The 20,469-nt window shown below is 32.2% G+C and overlaps 2 protein-coding genes across 2 annotated transcripts in view; one reads left to right on the top strand and one right to left on the bottom strand.

The window, feature by feature from the left end:
- Positions 1 to 9,729, top strand: part of LOC127735306 (synaptic vesicular amine transporter-like) — a 44,852-nt gene extending 35,123 nt beyond the window's left edge. The window contains exons 8-16 of the mRNA XM_052245446.1: positions 602 to 703; positions 1,426 to 1,521; positions 1,793 to 1,871; positions 2,228 to 2,279; positions 2,737 to 2,800; positions 3,704 to 3,823; positions 5,379 to 5,424; positions 6,087 to 6,174; positions 7,915 to 9,729. Of these exons, the coding sequence (XP_052101406.1) occupies positions 602 to 703; positions 1,426 to 1,521; positions 1,793 to 1,871; positions 2,228 to 2,279; positions 2,737 to 2,800; positions 3,704 to 3,823; positions 5,379 to 5,424; positions 6,087 to 6,174; positions 7,915 to 8,019 (752 nt within the window). The 3' untranslated portion in view covers positions 8,020 to 9,729. The remainder of the gene's footprint in view (positions 1 to 601; positions 704 to 1,425; positions 1,522 to 1,792; positions 1,872 to 2,227; positions 2,280 to 2,736; positions 2,801 to 3,703; positions 3,824 to 5,378; positions 5,425 to 6,086; positions 6,175 to 7,914) is intronic.
- A 1,569-nt stretch (positions 9,730 to 11,298) lies between these two features.
- Positions 11,299 to 19,746, bottom strand: LOC127735305 (uncharacterized). Its single transcript, XM_052245444.1, has 5 exons — positions 19,371 to 19,746; positions 15,547 to 15,717; positions 14,202 to 14,462; positions 13,523 to 13,782; positions 11,299 to 12,641 (listed from the first exon to the last, which is right to left on the bottom strand). Exons 1-5 carry the CDS (start codon positions 19,679 to 19,681, stop codon positions 11,347 to 11,349), a joined length of 2,298 nt encoding a protein of 765 aa, XP_052101404.1. The 5' UTR covers positions 19,682 to 19,746; the 3' UTR covers positions 11,299 to 11,346.
- Positions 19,747 to 20,469: the final 723 nt, after the last annotated feature.

Here is a 20,469-nt window from a genome sequence, read left to right as displayed (position 1 = left end):
CTGACAAACAAATTTTAACGGTATAATTTGTTCATCAAGCTCTTAAATTTAAGTAAAGTCAATGCAAACTTTTTGCTCTGATAAATACTTCTATACATAAAGATTACCATTCTGTCGAAAGAACCTTCAATGTAACATTCATCAATAAACTTTAAGCGATCAATATTTTTCTATAAACAATAAAGCATATCTTTTAAATGTTTTGATTTGTTTCTTACTGTATTGTCTTCCTGTCACGCCACTATTCCAATTAACAGGTAGAATTAATCGCAAATAGCACGCTTAACTCTTTCACGGTATTCCATTGGCTGTCGTTTTTCGGTTCCGCAACGGTTTTCGTCTCATTAACGCAAATGAATTCGTTGTTTATCTCTTTAAAGTTTAAAGCATTTTCTTCACTAAAAGAATTTTTATTTTGAAACTTACGGTATAACCCTTTGAATATTTGACGGAAGCAATACATTGTGACCTGTAAATGTGTATATTCCCTTTCTCGACACCCCCCCCCCCCCACGTCAGTCTTTAAATTGTAACAGTTATCTTTTTGTCAGTTAAACCATATTGCCATGCAAGTAAATTGATACGTTATTCTATATTATAGTGTTACAGATGTTTGCCTTGAAGCCGTCAGTAAAACCAGAGTCACACGAAGGAGAGTCTTTAGGAACACTTATCAAAGACCCGTATATTCTTATTGCTGCTGGTTAGTACATACTTACATGAAGAAATGTAGTCCATATTTTATTCAAATTAAGTTAGACATGGTTGATTTCACTTCTTAAATGTATAAATTCGGCTGTTAAGTTTGGATGACGACACAAAACTTATTTGGTTTAACATGGCACAAATTTTTTTCTTGGGGAAATTGGGATACTTTACAGCTTATATACTAATTTAATTAAAACGAAAGCCGTCTTAAAGATAAGTATAATCAGAAGTCCATTTCTAGGGCCTAGTAATGGACTTCTGTTATCATATTGTATTATATTTTCAGCCATATTTTCAATAGGTACAAAATAAAATATTGTATATGTTAGTTTGGTGTATATAAATACATGAGTAAAATTTTTACAATGAAAAGCAGTGACTGTGTCGATTAAAACCCCAAAAGATGGCAATAGAATACGAAAACAATTTATATTAGAAGAAGGCGCGTCTAAAGTTAAGTAATAAAATATATCTTGAAGGAGTTTATTGATGTGAAAACTCGACCGACTCGCTCAGAAACCAACTTTCGGACTTTATATTAAGTTTGTGATTGAAAGTTAGTCATAAACTGACATGGATAGCGGACGCTTCTTAAAACACACAATCATGTGACATATTCTAATAAAACTTGTAAAACTACACGATATGTAAAGCTGATTTTAATACTTCGAGTATTCTGATCAGAGTAAATGAAACTTTCTTTGTTCTTTTAAATAGGTTCTATAACATTTGCCAACATGGGTATTGCAATGATGGAACCGTCTTTACCAATTTGGATGTACGAGACGATGGATGCACCTGAGTGGCAACAAGGTTTGTGCTGTTATCTTTTATTATTGTAAAAGGGATTTTATGATTGCAGAGTACGCTTTTTCAATTTGCCAATGCGTTTGGTTTGAAAGACTGTAAAAGTACTTGTTTCAGTGACGCACTCTTACCTGGTTTAATCAAACCTTTCCACAATGGTAGCATAACGATGGGAACGTTAAACTAATATTGAAATCTTCATACTTAATCTTTCATTAATTTATTATGCGACACACTTTTATACAAAACTATTAATGAAACTTTTTTTTAATTTCAGGTGCTGCTTTTTTACCTGCAAGTATATCATATTTAATAGGAACAAATATATTCGGGCCATTGGGTCATAAAATAGGAAGGTAAGATCATTTTTTTAATAGTTGTTCTATAAATTTATTTTAAAAAGATTTTATAGTTACTGAATATGTTTACCAATACTCACATCCTTCCACTTTTAACATCTACATTAACAATCAGATTTGACAAAATATAAAAACAAAAAACAAAAAACAAACAAACATAAAAAAGTTTGCAGAATAGGAAAGAGTTGAAGGATAAAAGGAAAGAAATAACTTAATATAAGCTGATTTTATATATTTTATTATCGCTCAGTTGAAATTAACTTTCTACCTGACGACATAGTACAGAACAAAAGAGTCACAACTCGTGGTATAATTTTGAATTTCATAACTCATCTTTAACATTTTATTTTCAGGTGGTTATCATCGTTAATTGGAATGGTCATAATAGGAGTATCATTAATATTTGTAAGTTTAAAAAAATATTACTCAAGAAAAATTAGAATTGAAAACAATCATACTCATTCTGACAAAAATCAAAATGTCGAAAACCTAATTGACAACACGTCACGAACACATCCTTTTCATCCAAAAAAAAAAAAATGTACACTAACACACGACAATTTGCATGAATATATTGTTTAAGAGCAGTGGATCTTAATTAATGCTGAAACCAGTTGAAAGATTTCTCATCATTGTTGGTAAAAATGTTGCCTAAAACTTAATACAAGCATAATGAGGAACAATTTTCGCAGAAGGTTATAAAGTATACTAGCTTCTTTTAAAAATACTCGTTAGAACTGAAGAAACACTGATGTCAAAATTTCAATTATGAAATAATGAATTTCCGGGTTCTTTTAAATGTGGTATTGAAGACTTTCGATGCGGGATATGATTTGTATGTTATTTTCATTTTGTTTTTCAGATACCTTTCTCCAAAAATATTTATCATTTAATAGCACCAAACTTTGGCTTAGGATTTGCAATAGGTAAGTAATGGTAACTACGGTTATATTACAGAATAAATAAATTGAGGTTTGAACATCATTGTTGGTTTGAGCATAAAATATAAATAAAGGTTTTGTATTATGCATCTTTCATAAATTAATTCAGTTTTTTGCATATCATTTCTAATGTCAAGATATTTTACTGCTGAAAATGGTATTTGATAACCAAGTCAACAGTTTCTTTTGAAATGTTTGATAAGATCAAATATATCTCACTGCATATTTTGAATAAATTCATGGGTACTTAATGTTTACCGAAGACATACGTGTTCAAATAGCTGGCATAATTTGGAATATATTCTTTTAAACATTTATATTATATATGACACGGTGTCATTTTATCAAAAATAAAGGTTTTAGAATTCTATTATATTTCTAGCTAAGATATAAAAAAAACTCCAGTACTTTATAAGTTGAATTTGTGTAATAGTTTATCTATATCGAGTTGCCAAACGAGCAAATTCAAGGACTCGTGATTAAGTGTACTCGGTGTACGTTTGTGTACCTTAACCACAAACCCACACACTTATAAATTAACACAACCAATGCTACTACTGGAGTAGTAAGAAACTGCTTCTCTCGATTTTTATTGAAATTCGTGTTTCTGAATCATCAGTTTTCTGTGTAGTTTTGTCTTTGGACTGTTGGTTTGTCATTTGGTCGGTTTATTTTTTGCCATAGTGTTGTCTATTTATTAAAATCATGTATTTTATAGTCCACTGTGTATCTTATCTCTCTTTTTAAAATACACGAAGGGTGAGATGTACATTTTCCAATAAATGATACCGGTATTATCTTCAAACATTTTTTATATGCAAACTTAAATATGATGTTCAACAATCATGATATTATTGTCTTCATAATAGAATACTTATTATACTTTAGGAATGGTAGACTCCACAATGATGCCTCATATGGGGTATCTAGTAGACCTTAGACACGTGTCTGTTTATGGCAGTGTTTATGCCATTGCAGATGTAGCTTTCTGTCTTGGATTTGCTGTTGGTATGTATGCTACTTAAAAAAGTTTAAGATTCGAAAGAAACAGCGAATGACCCTTTATTTAACCAGTAGACCTTGACAGAAAGAGTGAGACAAAATAAATCACAATACGATATGAAGAAAACAAGAGTTTGATGGACAACACAGATCCTATATAAACTTCTGGTCCTTCAGAAGGACTAAATTGGGGTGTGAGGTGTCGGAGATAAAAGCAATTAATAACAAACGTCAAAACTAAACATCTATTCTGAATGATAATGATATTGAGAATGGAAACGGGGAATGTGTCAAAGAGACAACAACCCGACCAAAGAGCAGAAAACAGCCCAAGGCCACCAATGGGTCTACAACACAGCGCGGGAAAATCCAGCACCCGGAGGCGGGCTTCAGCTGGCCGCTAAACAAAAATTTGTACTAGTTCAGCGATAATTGGACGTCACACTGAACTCCGAAACATATAAATGAACCAAAATTAATAAAACATACAAGACTTACAAAGGCCAGAGGCTCCTGATGTTGGACAGTCGCCAAAATGCGGCGGGTTTAAACATGTTTTGTAAGATCTCAACCCTCCCCCTATACCTCTAGCCAATATAGATAAAGAATGGTTTATAACGACCACTGTCTGAATATATATACTAAAATCAAATGAAAATGAAAATGCAGACAACATGAACGAAAAAGGCGTGATTGCTTCTCGTCATGGGAAAAAATCTATGAAAAAAACTACCACGTTCATAAAGAAGAAAGAAAAACAAACAAAACAAAACAGAACAAGATGGCTAAATCTCTTCGAATTCATTCATAATAATCAAACTCACTACAAATCATATATCACTTTTTGAAGAGAATACGAAATACTTATGAAAATGTATTATATGTACAGTTAATGTTTTGTTTGCAGTATAAGCGAAAAGGTTTATTTTGGAATCGCATGACAGTCTAAATGACCTTTTCGTGACGTCTATGGATGTCCTGGACGAAATCAATATGAAGGAAGCACACCATTATATGTTCAAATATTCTACAGCCCAAGTACTAATAGACATCCTGAGACGTTACAAACTTTGTATATTTTTAAGTCATCGAGTTAATATTTCCAATAAAATACTTTATTATATACTTAGTAGTAAATACAGGTAAATTGTATGTGTAATACAATTGATGACAATCGTGCTGTATCACATCCGTGATGATATCGATATCAGTCACGGTTGCAAAGGCTTTATCAAACCCCTAATCTGTATGACGTCACGTAATCGATATCAGTCACGGTAACAAAAGCTTTATCAAACCTCTAATATGTATTACGTCATGTCTCGTGAACAATACACAAGAGAGATTAGTTGTACTTGAGGTACATGTATATAATAAAGTGTATATGATATGGTTTTTTCAATATCACACACCGTATCAACCCTCAACCAATATAATCCCTCGAGCAGAGTTCTTGAGATTATATTGGTGTCTCGGGTTGATACAGGTGTGATATTGAAAAAGCCATATGATATTTTCTTACTATTTATCTTACCTCTAAATGACTGTTATTGGTTTGTAGGTCCAGCGTTAAGTGGAACTATAGTAACGCACATGGGATTTGGTTGGTAAGTGTTTTTAAGCCCAAAAAAATATCCTTTTGGAAATTTTGAAAATACTGAAATCCTTGCAGTGTACTTATAACCATGTGAGAATTTGTATGCCCCGCCTACGATAGTAGGGGCATAGTTTTCTGGTCTTTGTGTCCGTCCGTCCGCCCCGTTTAAGGTTAAATATTTAATTTACGGTAGGTTAAAGTTTTGGTTTAAGGTACTATGTGGTCACATCAACTTTAAACGTGATACTCGTGTTTATTAGGAAGTAAACTAATAGACTAATTTACTAAAACAATGATGTGCCAAATTAGTGTTTTGACATAGATTTCGCTGTTCACTGAACATGCAAATGTGATAATGCTAGCGGGGAATCGTGTCCTATTTCTAACTATTTTTCTTTGTTTTATTTTGTGCTTAAAATATTATCCTGATTGACACATAAAAAGGACTTCATTCAACATTTAGATTAAAGTGTATATCTTATTTTCAATGTTTATTGTTTTATTCATACTTTTATTTCTTTATTTGTTTTTGGAGGTTGGGATCAGTTAAGAATATTCCGTGCAATTCAATTCTTGTTGAAACCCGAATAAACAACTAAAAATATAAATTCGTTTTTATTTATAAAAAGAATAAAAAAAAAATATTAATAATAGTTATCATGTTTATTCCAGGATGTTGTGGATTATAGCAATATTAAATTTGCTTTATGCACCATTGTTATTCTTCATTCGAAACCCTCCAGGAAAAGAAGAAAAAATGGTGAGATACAGAATTTAACTTAATTCTGAAAACATAGTTGTCTAATTATGAAGACTTTGTCTCAAGTTAATGTTCTCCGCGTGTTTTTGTTTTAACCAGATCAATAACCCACTGTAATGAATGATTTGGGTGGCATAGAGACAAAACGTATTCTGTTCTCCAAAATGTATACGTGTATCTATCTATTGAAAAAAAAACACTTATTCATAAATACTGTTTTAACACTGAAACAGGACTTCGAATCGATGGAATGCTAACTGCGTATAAATAATTTTGACTTTTGAATGGTCATTTTCGAACTTTGATTGAATACGCAAAAGGGTAGAACATCTTATATCGGTGGCATGGGTATGTGGAAAGGTAGACCATTTTATATAGATTGCACGGTATCATAACTTTTCATTTAATATAGCTTTCTAAGATTTACTTGACGAGCTAATGTTGGTATGGGCGTTAATGATGAAGGTAAATTCAGAAGAGCGCTTTGGATGCAACACATTTATAAAGTGTAATTTTATTTTTTTTCTAGAGCATTTGTCGATATCGTAGCTGCTGGACTGCTAAGTTCCCTATGGTACCTAGAGCTCAGTACTCGTTGCTTCGGTACTGACATGATTTAAAACATTCGTTTGCAATTAAAAATTCTCTGTTGATAAATTATTTAAAAAACAAGGTTTTACATTTCGTAACTACCTCATGCAAAGTTGACCTTAGAAGGATTTGATTATTTTTTAAGCCATTCTATTTTTAGGTAGTTATACATCTTAAGCTTTCATTTTTACAGCGGATGACCTTGAGGGCATTCCGGTGTTATGTTGCCGCAGACATTTCTACCCACGTGACTTCCGTTTTTGACTGATAACCGAACGTATTTTGTATAAATACGCGGATATTATCGAGTGCAAAATAACATTCCTTATCGCTTTTTATAAATTCATTTCTTCAATGAATACTCATGAAAATAAAGAACATAAATAAATAATATGAAAATGTTTTGTCGTGAGAAATATATATATATATAAGTAAAAAAATCATTAATATCTATGCACACGTACCGAAAAATTGTGTTTCCGGATAAATATCTCTTATCGCTTGTTATATATTAATTTCATCAATACATATTCATTAGCGGGAGAAATATGAATGCCTACTAAAATCAAACCTATTAGAAAAACGAATTATTACAGAAGAGTGTCTATCATGCACTTGCACTGCACTATCATTAGAATAGTAGAAAAGAATGATGGTATAAATGGATGAAACTTTGCCGGTAGAGTTATTACTAATAAGATGATCTGCTATACATATACAACTGTTGTACAAATATTAATCTAATATATAACAAACAGATTATACTGATAACAAATGATTGTCCCATGATTATATCGCTACAATATAATAATTATTACGGTGAGGTTGAATTCTCTGTCATTTATTCATCATCCACACAGGAACTTGTCTCAGAAAAAAAGATCGATGTACCTTAACTTAACTTTCAGGTATAGAGATATTTTATTTTTTCTGAGACAAGTGCTTGTGACCATCCACAAGAACTTGCAGTCATCCGATGTTCAGTACTTTATTACTTTGACTGTTGTTGGTATGAGCGTTCCTAGTGAAGATGAATCCACAAAAGCGCCTCTGACGCAACACATTTAAACAGTGTTATTTTCATTCGACTATATTCACGAATTACCATAATTAAGTCTTTGCTGATTATATATACATTTTCTTTTTCAGTCACTGATACTTAATGACAAATGTCCAGTGCAGTATGTAACTTATAACCAGACAGATAAAAGCAATGTAACGTCCGATGACGACCAAGACTACGACGATTATTGATAAAATTCATTACTAATGTTCAAAGATTACTGATAAAATTTATTACTGACAGAGTATATGTAATAAAATTGAGAATGTGTATGCCTGATGTCTCATTCACTTCAAAAGATTTCCGAAATATAAAGTATCATGCAATATGGTAAAAAAGGAGGACTTGTGTGTACAAATGTGTATTATAAATTAATTCCATACACTATAAAGTAATTATATCTAAATTTTTGATATAGAAAAAAGGTCAGTGAAATTAAAAATGGGTTAGAAAAAATTTAAAGCAAAATAATTAATTCTGATACTGAAATAGAAATAAAATTTTGTCTAATATAAATTAAAAGAAACCAGCTAATATAAATATTTGAAAAAACATATGTTATCAACTTAGTGAAAAGATCTAGAAGTACATGTGTACTTAAACTTCATGTATAGCAATTATATTTCATAGTCATGTGTTCTTTTTACAAAGTTTCCATCATGTATTATTTTTATTATCTTATTTTTCAGATCTAAGATAAATGAAATGTTGTTTTCTATTAAACAATTAGATATTAAGGATACAAATGAACTTTATATAGAATAATAACGAATTATTTTTCTATAATGATTATATAAACCGAAATAGAAATGACACAACTGTATATTACAGAAGAAAAGGACATATGTATGTATCATGTTATATTGCTGAAAATTATTGTCAATCTTGTTATTTTATTCAAAGTGATGTGACTAAAATTTAGGCGTTAATAGCTTTAGAAATCATCAAATGTTGAGATCGTTCTAGTTTTTTTATTTGTTTGGGGGATATTTTTTATACATCAGAACATATACCAAGGTTTTTTTCTATGTCTTGGAATCTAGAAGAAAAAATGTTGAAACACATATCTACTGATGGTATGCCATGTATGCAAAAGTAATAACTTATTGCTTTTATGGGACAGTTGAATTGATTTTTTTAAATGACAATCACTTTAAAAGGAAGAACAAATTACTGGTATGTTTTAAATAATATCAATAAAAAAGAATAACTTAGACAGTGTTCAGAACCCAAGTGAGTAGAGGAATGTAATATATGAATCAAAGAATCAAATGGTATGTAACATTTGGAGGTTCTGGATGGGGTCCTTCATTTCTGTATTCTTTAATCTTTTATGTCTTTTTTTGACTTTACATTTTTTGTCCATTATTTTCTATTTTTTTTTAAATTTAGCACCCCATTAATCTCTATTCTTTATTTTGTTTGCCTTTATTTTTCTCTACCCTTTATTTCTTGGGATAATTTTTCTGTAGATGTGGCCCATTATTCTCTATTCTGTAAAACCTATCCAGACTCTCATGTAGTACAGTTGTTCTCTGATTATAAAACAATTTAAATACATACTAATAAACAGATAAGATAATACTCAGAATATAAAAGAAGAGATTCAAAAATCTCAGTCAGCCTAGTTAACGCTCAAATATTTATGAAAACCTATTTTTGGAAGTTAAATATCTCATCAGTATTATGATATTTAAAAAAAAGTTGGAACAGAAGACTAATTCAAATAATATTTTATATATCAAAGAGTTCCAAGTTTATTCTTACGTTATAAAGATTCAAATGTTATTGTAAATGTTTTTAAAAAAATGTAATAAAAAGTTAATCATAGGATGGAAAACGTAAAGAGGAATAACTCTTTAGGTTGATGAAGTTTGGTTTATACACAATATATGAGGGTCTGGATTTTAGGGGGGGGGGGGGGGGGGTGTCCTTCATTTCCGTATTCTTAAATTTTTCTTTATTCTTTATATTTTAGCACCTCATTATTCTCTACTCTTTATTTTTTTGGTCCATATTTCTCTATTATCTATTTATATCTTTTGCCCATTATTCGCTATTCTGTAAACCGCCATCTACACCCTCATATCTTCTTTTATACATAACACAACAAAGTCATGAAAATATGTGCAATATGGTATATACTAGGCACAATCTTTTCCGATATTCGTGCAGTATTCTGTTTTTGTATAGCAAAACGTCTGAAAAACAACCATGTTAAGCTTCAATCTGTTCACGTGGCCGTTTTATGCAATACTGCATAAGCGTATGGTAATGTTTAGTAACGTTCTACATGAAAAAAAAACATTGCTATACAATATGATTATGATTTTATTATACTAGCAGATGATGTCTTTAAGTCGTTGTGTTTGTATGTTCGTTTGTTCTTTCGTGCCTATTTTCTATACCCAACTACTAAACATTGCTTGAATTTCAATGAAACTTTCAGAAAATGCTCACTACCAAAATGCCATCGTGCAGCTTCTACTAGTACTTATTAATTTATTGAATTCTAATGGTTCCCAATTGAAAAACATGAATTTTTCCTATAAAATGTTTCCCCCCTTTAGATATTGCAAATTTCTATATATTTTTTCTGTCCAAATTGGACTTTTTATCGTGGATATAAAGGAAACGGGCGGACTTGAAAGTATCTTGCGCTCCTGGAAGATGTTTTAAGGATTGTGTCATATCTATTTGACTTTTTGGAGAAACGGTATACATTAATTGTGAAAATAGTCACCAAATACACACGTACAATTAATAAAAGTGTTATTGGCTTTTATTGTTCATTTTAAGGACTCTGTAGTGCCATGGTCATACGCTAAAGAAGCGTAGGGTAACAATCTTTTGACTGTAATTGTTAAATAAAGCAAATTAACACATTAAATGTGGAGAGTAATGAATGATCTGTACTGCCTGTTACGTAAGTTTATCAATTAAATATTTAGAATTATGTAAATTACTGTTGAATAAAATGACTGCCATGCATTGAATTTTAAGTTGTTTCTTTTTGTTATGAATTATTATCTTTTTGTCACTCTACCTGAGAAGATTTGTCATTGCCTTATTCTTTTGCACAACTTCAAAGATCAAGGCGATATGCAGCTACTTTAATATAAAATGTATCGAGATGGTGTTTGCTTGTCAATGGGACAACTATCCATCAAAGATATGCTTTAAAAAACCGCTGCAATTGTTTGCCCCTGTCCTAAGTCAGGAATCTGATGTTCAGTAGTTGTCGTTTGTTGATGTGGTTCATAAGTGTTTCTCGTTATTTATATAGATTAGACCGTTGGTTTTCCCGTTTGAATGGTTTTACACTAGTAATTTTTAGGGCCTTTTATAGCAAGGCTTCTTGTTGAAGACCGTACTTTGACCTATATTGGTTTACTTTTATAAATTTTGACTTGGATGGAGAGTTGTCTCATTGGCACTCATACCACATCTTCTTATATCTATTTAATGGCTATCGTTATTTCATTTAATTTTTTAATGTTAAACTCATGCAGTATTATCTAAGCAGGCGATGATGGGTTTTGATCTGCAACTGTTGGTTTTGGCTTTGAGACCGTTTCTGCTTTCTTTTGTATGTTTGATGGTGGAGGATTTGAGACCGTTTCTGCTTTCTTTGGTATAATTGATGGTGAAGGTTTTTTCTTTTGACGTCTGGATTTCGTGCTTGTTTGAACTGTTTCCTTTGTTCTCACCGTTTTAAGAGGAATGTTGCTAGAATCCACAGAACTTTCACTTTTCACCGGTATTTTATTATCCATCTTTTCAGTATTTTTTGCATCCTTATTCATTTGTCCTGATTGGTCAGGTTTCGGAAGATCCGAATTAACATTTTTTACCCCTATTTCGGTTCCTTGATCAGTTGATACGGATTTCGAAGGTAAAACTGTTTCAGTATTAAACAAGTCGGGTTGATTTTCAGATAGATTATCTGGTACGTTTTCCACTCTTGTTTTCCTAGTTTCAGTATTTATAAGGTCAGGCTCTCCTTTTGTTATTTCATTGTTTGTTGTCTGTCCTTTAGATGCGTCAGTTTTACCCTGACGTGTTGTCTTCTCTGGTTCTGTAGATTTTGGTGGAACGTTTTGAGGTTCCGAGACCGGAGTTTTGGTCAACAATGAAGTTTCAGTTCCCTTTCCTTCGGAACCAGATGAGATGGAGTCTTTTTGAAACAACTGTTCTGATGGAACAATAGGATCTTTTGGAACAACTGGTGGATTTGAAACTGGTTTGTCTATTCTTTTAAATATTGGAGGGTCTTTCGGTTCAAAGCTTGGAATTCTCATTTTATCAATAATTCCATTCGAAGATTTAAATTGTATTGTGCCAAAGTTTATCAGCATTGCTGCAATTCCATCAGTTTCAAAGAAAAAATCGTCTTTACTTGATTTTGGATATAAGATAAGATCAGTATAGCCATATTCAGCGATCAGTTTATTTGTATTATTAACTTCATCAAGTATAAACACATCAATTTTCCCGTATGCGTCATTTGCATAAATTCCTAAATAATCATCTAATTTTCTCTTTGGCATTAAATTCTTTTTTATAGTTGGCTTATTTCTCTTTGGTTTGACCGGTAGCCATGGGTCTGGGAAGGAACATATCAAGGTGGAATTCAACCATGGAGTAATACCCAAATACGTATCTGCTAAATACTGGTGTAAACTGTACCGGAACAGGAAGTCATCGTCATCACCTGTCATGGCAGTATAAATTCCGACATCCATATCGGGAAAGAGTGTAATCATATTCTTGTAACCCCATGATGAACCAGTATGTGTTAATATGTTGTAACCTATAAAATATCAAATATTTTCAGTTAACTGTCCCGCTCGATTGGCCTTTATGGAATGCCTATGTCACAAATTGATATCATCAACTACCTTAGCCACAATCCTTCTTTCGCATCCTATGACATCACCAGATACGTCTTATTACCAGATTTTTATTTATCAACAAGAACTGCTTACCCTTTCTGAACAATCGAGTATTCCCCTGGAATTAAGTTTGGTTTGTTTTGTTTTATTGTTTTGTTTTGTTTTGTAGTTTTTTGTTGAGTGTTTAATATTTTAGGTCTTAGTTTGTTTAGCATATTATTATGTATTGAAAGTCTGAAATCCAGAAAGTATACTTTTGCAGTGGTAACACATACTTGTAAACTTACTTTTCATACAATATAAATCAAACTCAATTACTAACAGTTGACGGTTTATGTTACTTCTTTGCTTTGCTTGTCTCAAAATTGTTGACCTAAAGTTTTAATACATAGTATTTCTTTCTGTATTGATTTTCTCTTTAGAAGTATTTCCCATTTTGTCATGTCGAAGCCTTTTATAACTAACTGTACGGTATATAGTTTGGGTATATAGTTTGCTAATTTTTGAAGGTCGTACAGTGACCTAATAAAATACATAGTATACATCCTTGTGCTGTGGTCTCTGGGGGATAGTTGTCTCATTGGTAATCAAACCACTTCTCCTTGCATGTATTTGCACATGCAATTAAAAACTTTTATTTCATTTAACAGTCGTTGAAATTACATACAATATTAATACATGCACATAACTTAATGATGAAATAAGATATCAATCATAATACATTTTGTACTATTATAAACCAACGTACATACATTTGTATAACAATAATTTAATTATTGTACATAATTTGTTACTTTACCTCTATAATGTCCTGTTCTCCATCCTAAAGCATATCCAGTTTGACTAAATGTTTCTGGTACATTAGGTTTCGTATAATATTTCGACAATGACGACCTGGCCAACACATTCTCTGGTCTATGAGTATCTTCTAGTGCATCTTCGGACATTACTCGACGGCCATCTTGATTCTTGCCATGACTCAAATGAAACATCATCCATTTTGCCATGTCTATCGCGCTGCTGAGAATACAGTTCGCGCCACATAAGTCACTCCATCTCCTACAATATAATTAAAACTAAATTTAAAACATATATGTAACAGGAGGTGTATGATATACGTAAAAAACAGTAACCTTATAACAGAGGAGAATCAGAACTAGATATGTTTATTATTAAGTCATTTGCAGTACAGAATAAAATGAAAAGGAAATTCTGATGGTAATATAGATTTGAGGAATATGACAACAGTTCTCCGTTTATATGATTTATAGTTTCCAGCATTGTCATGTTTTTTTTATCACTTTCGGCCTTTTGGACTGATGAAATATTGTTGTTTTCTTTTCTTACTAACAATATAACAAAAATATTTTCAAGAAAACTGCAAAATAAATAACTTAGTTTGTAAGATACCAATGCAATTCAAAGTCTTATCTTATTCAACTTCTCTGTTCTCGGTAAATAATCATTTCAAATGTTACCTTGACAATTCAAAAGGGACCGGATGAAGCTCTCCATAAACATCTAGGTAACCCTGGGCCAGGTCAATTAAACTTTCATTGGCAGTAGTGAAAAAGTCGGAATCTGTCATTCCCAGTTTTTGAAATAAATGGTTCTTAACTAAATCTTCATATTTTGCTTTGCCAATTTTTTCAGCAAGTCTTGCAGCTTGTCCATACATAATATTACTGTAGTAAAAACTGTCCCTGAATCTTCCTCTTGGTTTTAGCTCCTTTAGACGTCTGTTCAATAAAACAAAATAAAACAAGTCAGAAACCAATTATTGATTGGCTTCAAATAAAAATAAAATGCTTTAAAAACACATTTCATTTACATTAAATACAGTTACGTTGCATAACTATAGGTAGGACTTGCGCTATGTATTCATCTATTTAGAGCTAATTTCCTAATGCTTGTAGAGTAAGACTTATATTTAGATTCCTAACCTCCAGGATAACATCCAATCAAATCTAAGTATAATGTATACAGGTTTGACTCCGCCTTCTTAATATATTGTTTACAGATGTCAGATTTAATTGCAATGCTTGAGCAAACATTTATACAAACAAAGCAAACAAGTCAACCAAAGTCTCATTCTATAATCATTAGCTCTTAATTGTATACAGAAATAACTACGGAGTGTTTAACAACCATGACTTCTCATGATGGTCTCACACGGACGTTACTTACTTAAAAGGTTTATTCTGGTGTTTTACTTAGCTGGTAGATTTTATCATTTGAACAATGTTAAATTGTTGTATCACCCTTTAGACAACAGACAACAGACCAAGTAGACTCAACACTTTTATATAAGTTGACTTACTGCTATAATTCTATTACATGATTCAGCATTTTGACACAGACAAAATTCTATACGTTGCTCATCAGTATACCTAACCACGGCTTATAGGCATACTGGTCGACCTTTCAGCAGCAAAATAACAATAATAGTCTAGTGATTCATTTGACATTTGTCTGAAAAATTTAGTTTATCCATGTTTATGGTTCACAAAACGTCATCTTTCGCATATGCTTCGGTCATCAGAGCCGTATAGTGACCGGAAACAAGTTAAAACATCCAGGAAGAACATTTATAAAAGTCTTATATTAATCCTTTTTTTTCCACGTGCGTGACTTTCAAATGGACGGATGACGCACGTTTGGCAAATTTACACATGACTGATAGGAACATTTGAATAAAAATGTTCCACATGTGTTTGTTTTTTATAAATATACATCCTCGTGAATATCCTCGTACTGACAGCGACTCGAAAGTAATTTATTGCTTACATGTATTAACAATTCATCAAAAATATTGAAACTTACCTGATTAGATTTTTCCTATTCAGTGTACTATCAAATCGTATAAAGTTATGCATTGGTATCCCCATTCTGTGCGACAGAAGGTCCCTAATGGTAGCGAATTTAGACCTAAGATAGCCATCAAAGACCGGGTGGTTTCCATAAAACTCTGCTACTCTGCTATTCAAACTGTACCTGTTATCAACAAATCAATTTTATTAGCATTGATATCAATATGCAGAGGAATTCTCATTGTAAAGATGTGTATATTGAAATATAACCTGGCATCCTGACCCAATCTTATACTTCGTCGATAGGTATATTGTCAGCGTTAGCAATCAGTGAGCCAGGACGCCCGGCTGATTAAAATAACACTTTATACGTTTCGTGCTTCCAGGGTGCTTTTCAAAATTTATCTTCAGCAAGAACGCCCAAACTTGAACATTTGAAAGCCAGGGCTATATGAATACAAAGAAACGTTAGAAGCTTTATGATCAAAGGGAATCTAAAAATAATAGCCTAAATTCATCTACGGTCAACTCTGCCTGAGGTAGTTGGAACTTTTATTAGTTTCTTTACAATTTCTAAATTTATTTAATGCTAAAATTTAGTAAAAAGTGTCATAAATCATTACAGTACCAAAAGCACCGACTACAGAGCTGATGATAACCTGACAGCAGTGATATCGATCCAGTGATAGTAAATGAAAATAACAGTTTATTAATTTCGTGCGTCCGAAGCACTTTTCTGGATTTACCTTTGAAAGCCAGGGATGTATAAATACGTACAAACATTAGGAGCTATATCATCAAAAATGAGTTGGACCCTTAGTATCTTAACAGTTTCTCAACAGAGACTACTGAGCTGATGGTTAATGATTAAAAGTCCACTAGCAGTGGTATCGACCCATTGATAGTAGAAGAAAATAACACTTCTTGCGTCCGACGCGCTTTTCTGGGTTTACCTTTATCGGGAACGCCTAAACCTAAGGCATTATATTTTTTGGACAAATCAAGCGAGAAAAATGTTATATTTTTCATTAACTAACAGAATATGCCAAAAATAACAAAAACCGTATTTCGGTAACCAATTTTTAGGACATGCTGTTTCGAGATTATTTTTTTGAAGAAGAACATTGAACTATAATATATTAGCAACTTTGTAAACAAAATTTATACTAAAAAATCAATAATGATCAAATAATTGTTAAGAAAACAATTTGTCAAAGTGGCTTGGTACTTAAATGGCTTCATGGTGCCAAGAAAATATATCCTTAACATGATTTAATTTTGATAATCTTCATTTATCAAGGCTTATGAACAATTTACTTAACTGTAACATGAATAAATATAATATAAAGTAATCATTTCAAGATCTTTCTCTTATATATTAAAACAATTATAAACAAATTATTTGTGACTTTTTGTCCTATCAAATTTGTGACTTTCTGTCCGTTTACCGATAAATCGGGTTACCACAAAAATGGTGGTCGTGTTAAGTTTTTTTTTTCATCTTATGTAATTGTAAAGATTACCAAAAGAGAGGCGAAAGATACATAAGGGGTATTCAATTTCATAAGTAGAAAACAAACTGACAATGTCATGGCAGAAAACGATCAAAAAGATAAACATCAGTACACAAAACAAAACGGAACATAGAAAACTAAAATCTGAGCAACACGAACCCCAACAAAAATCGGGGTGGTCTCAAGTCACGGCTCCTGGAGGGTAAGCAGATCATGCTCCAGTAGGTTGCGAATAATGATAAGCTACATATTTTCATACCAGATCAGCCTCACGGGATACGATAAAATTTTGGTATTACATTTGCGTGAGCAAATAGTGTGCAGGTTAGTTGAGGGAAAATGTGAGGTTGAATGAATATTATAGGTCACCATACGGCTTTCATCAATGAGCAAATACGGTCATTGTTACCAAACATAGTAATAAATTTATAAAATCTAAACGTAGTTTTGCACGATAGGCAAGACGTTTGAAGACCTAATGGGAATACTTAAGGAAAAATTCAGAATAATAATTAATTTTGAAATCTAATACTAATGTCTTTTGAACATTAATATTCATATCACATTACAATGTTTTTGTTCTGAATATGCATTTAATTTGCAGTTGGACGTTAAACAGCCATCCATCATCATTATCTTATGAACACATGAACTACGTTATTTAACATGTGTTATACTTTGTTAATATAAAACGGGCCAAAAAGTGGTCTTATTGTACCGGCTTCTTCTTTTCCGTTAGACCGACACAAACCTTATATGTAATAAATTGTTTGCGCTATATATCAGTTAAAAATTATGACTATACAACTAACAATCACGTTAACTAACAAGCTACATTACCTTGTATACTGTCATCAAAGTTCATGTTTTTTTTTAGTATACACCATTTCTTTTAGAAGTAAAATGACCTCGGGGGGGAAACAAGTCCTAGTTCACAATATGATATTTATTTTAACACGCGTAAAGAACACACTGTCTATGAAACGACTGCCAACAGCGGGAAAAGGAAATGACAAATAACACATCTATTTTTGTTTGACTTGAACTTGTTTATATCAATGCAACACATTTTTGATCACGTTATTACAGTAGAACCGACATATGTGCCGTCCCTTGTACAACCTTGGAAGTATAAGAATTCCATGGTACAACTTATACACTGACTTATATATGAAAAATGACTGATCTACACAATACTATTCGCGTGATATATTTTTGATAAGATATATTATGAATGTTTTCGAACTTAAAAACACCAGATCTCTGAAGGAAATTAAATAGCATCTGTTCAAGTTGTTAAAATACTATATATATACATATCCAATATATCTAGTCCAAAATTATAGATAGTAGCAGGAGACCTACTATTAACTAGTTGGCTTCGTTGAAACATTTTTTCTGGATATTGTCTATTTTCGGGTTATGGATAATCGGATAAAGGTAAATGACCGATAAATGGATAGTTTCGATTTAAGGTATGCAAGATAAAAGCGCATGGAAGCCATGATGCAATCTGGAACCGGATATCCAAATGCAACTAAATGCTCAGCCAGCTGGTTGAACTGGTTTAATCCAGCACACCATACGTAGAATGAGGTGTCTGCGTGATAACAAAAAATATCCCTTTAGCAGGTGCAGATGAAATATCCCTTTAGCAGGTGCAGATGAGACACAAGTAATTAAACTGAGAAATACACATACTGAAGTAACTCATATAAATAAAAGGAAACGAAGGTATGACTTCAACCCAACAAAATAACAAAAGGACATCTACAAGTCACGACAACAGACGGTTCTTTGGGTATTTTGGGGCTAAAATCTGCTGTATAATTTTAATCTTCCAAGATCGTTTTTTTTTTCGCTGACAATTCTATGTCGATTTAATTACTTCTAAGGACCACACAACTACAGAGTGGAAAGATCAGAAATCATTTTCAAGAGGTTTTCATAGCACTACGTGGAATTATGGTACAGCAAGTAGTCTTTATTTGTAATTGAATTAAATATATTAGTTTTCAAAACACATTAAATATTATATTGTATTATCTCACCTGCAAGCTTTAACAAAATGATAGACAGGTCGCAACAATATTCCTCAATATTAGTAAATTAACAAGATAGTGCAATTTTATGATTGTGTAGGGATGCATTTTTCTAGACATATAATAATAAGTAATTCAAGTTGTTTTATCTTCAAAGAGTTTGTCTGAACATATATTTTCGCAGTTTTAAACATAAAGATATTTTAACTTACTCATCGATCAAAGAATTTGTTTGAACATAATTTTTTCGTGGTCTTAATTTTAAAGATATCTAAACTTACTCTCTACTGTGGTCAGTAAGTTTTGCCAAGAGTGCACTTGTAAACCCCTTCGTCAATGATGCTATTCCAAAAAGTGTGGTATTAGTGACTGGTTCCTTGCTATCTAAAGAATCCACTCCAAAGCCATCAGCAAATACAATCTTCCCTTTCTTCACAATAGACACAGATAAAGCTGGATTGTTTTTACGACAGGCAAAGGAATCTTGTATTGTTTGATGGACTTCTTCAGTGTCCGGTAATTCCACAGCACATAATGAAAACTTTAGGAGAAACCAAGCAAAGAAACTCACAGACAAAGCAACGTCCTTCATCGCCTTATCCTTATAGGTCTTAGTTTAATTGTAACTTATATTATATGTATATTTAATGGTATAATTTATATTCGTCATATTTCGTCATTTGTCATGTTTCGTATTTAAAATAATTCATAAACAATTGTTGTTTTTACAAGATTAATATCCTTAAGCCTTTTGATGGACATATACTTTTCTTGCCTCAGGGAACTTATAATACAGATGTATTTTAGGAATACCAAACTTGTATTTTAGGATACTGGATACTTTTAGCATAGCTATTATAATATAAGAAAATGTTAGTATTAAATAAGAGTAGTTTACCGTAAATTGTTGTTAAAACTCGTAAACCATTTTGAATATACAAACCAAGTGAAAGGAGCATGCGAGGGAATCGCAGGAACTCAAAATGGGGCGAGACCGGGTGCACCACCCGCAGTACAAGCTCACCTGACTGTCAGACTCAGAAAATTTGTCGTGTTATCTATTATTATATCGAAAATCTCATATTGAGGAACCCCAAGAGTGACTGGGGTCTAGAAATATGGTCACAGTGGTCTTCTTCCGACCGACAAAAGCTCTTACTTGTATAAGTGGGACATTCGTTAGGCTGTGCGGCGTGCATAAATTCGCAGACATGTCTGGTCAGAATGGGTACTTTAAATCTGATTCCTCTGTGCACGTTAAAGAACCATTGCAACAAGTCTTTGAGGGGTTCGTATGTGGCCTGGTGCAAGGCAAAATTCTGTTTTTATCAAAATCCATTGTGAATATTTCATATACATGTGAAGACACCTTGTAAAGAA

This window comes from Mytilus californianus, unplaced genomic scaffold (assembly GCF_021869535.1).
Source record: "Mytilus californianus isolate M0D057914Y unplaced genomic scaffold, xbMytCali1.0.p SCAF_3, whole genome shotgun sequence".
NCBI lineage: Eukaryota > Metazoa > Mollusca > Bivalvia > Mytilida > Mytilidae > Mytilus > Mytilus californianus.
This window is presented reverse-complemented; position numbering and strand designations above follow the sequence as displayed.

Excerpts from the sequence above, each read along its gene's own strand:
- LOC127735305 (XM_052245444.1), bottom strand. The coding sequence starts at position 19,681 with ATGAAGGACGTTGCTTTGTCTGTGAGTTTCTTTGCTTGGTTTCTCCTA. Across the intron at positions 14,463-15,546 it reads AATAGGAAAAATCTAATCAG|ACGTCTAAAGGAGCTAAAAC; the intron begins GTAAGTTTCAAT and ends TTTATTGAACAG. Across the intron at positions 13,783-14,201 it reads GTCCCTTTTGAATTGTCAAG|GAGATGGAGTGACTTATGTG; the intron begins GTAACATTTGAA and ends ATTATATTGTAG.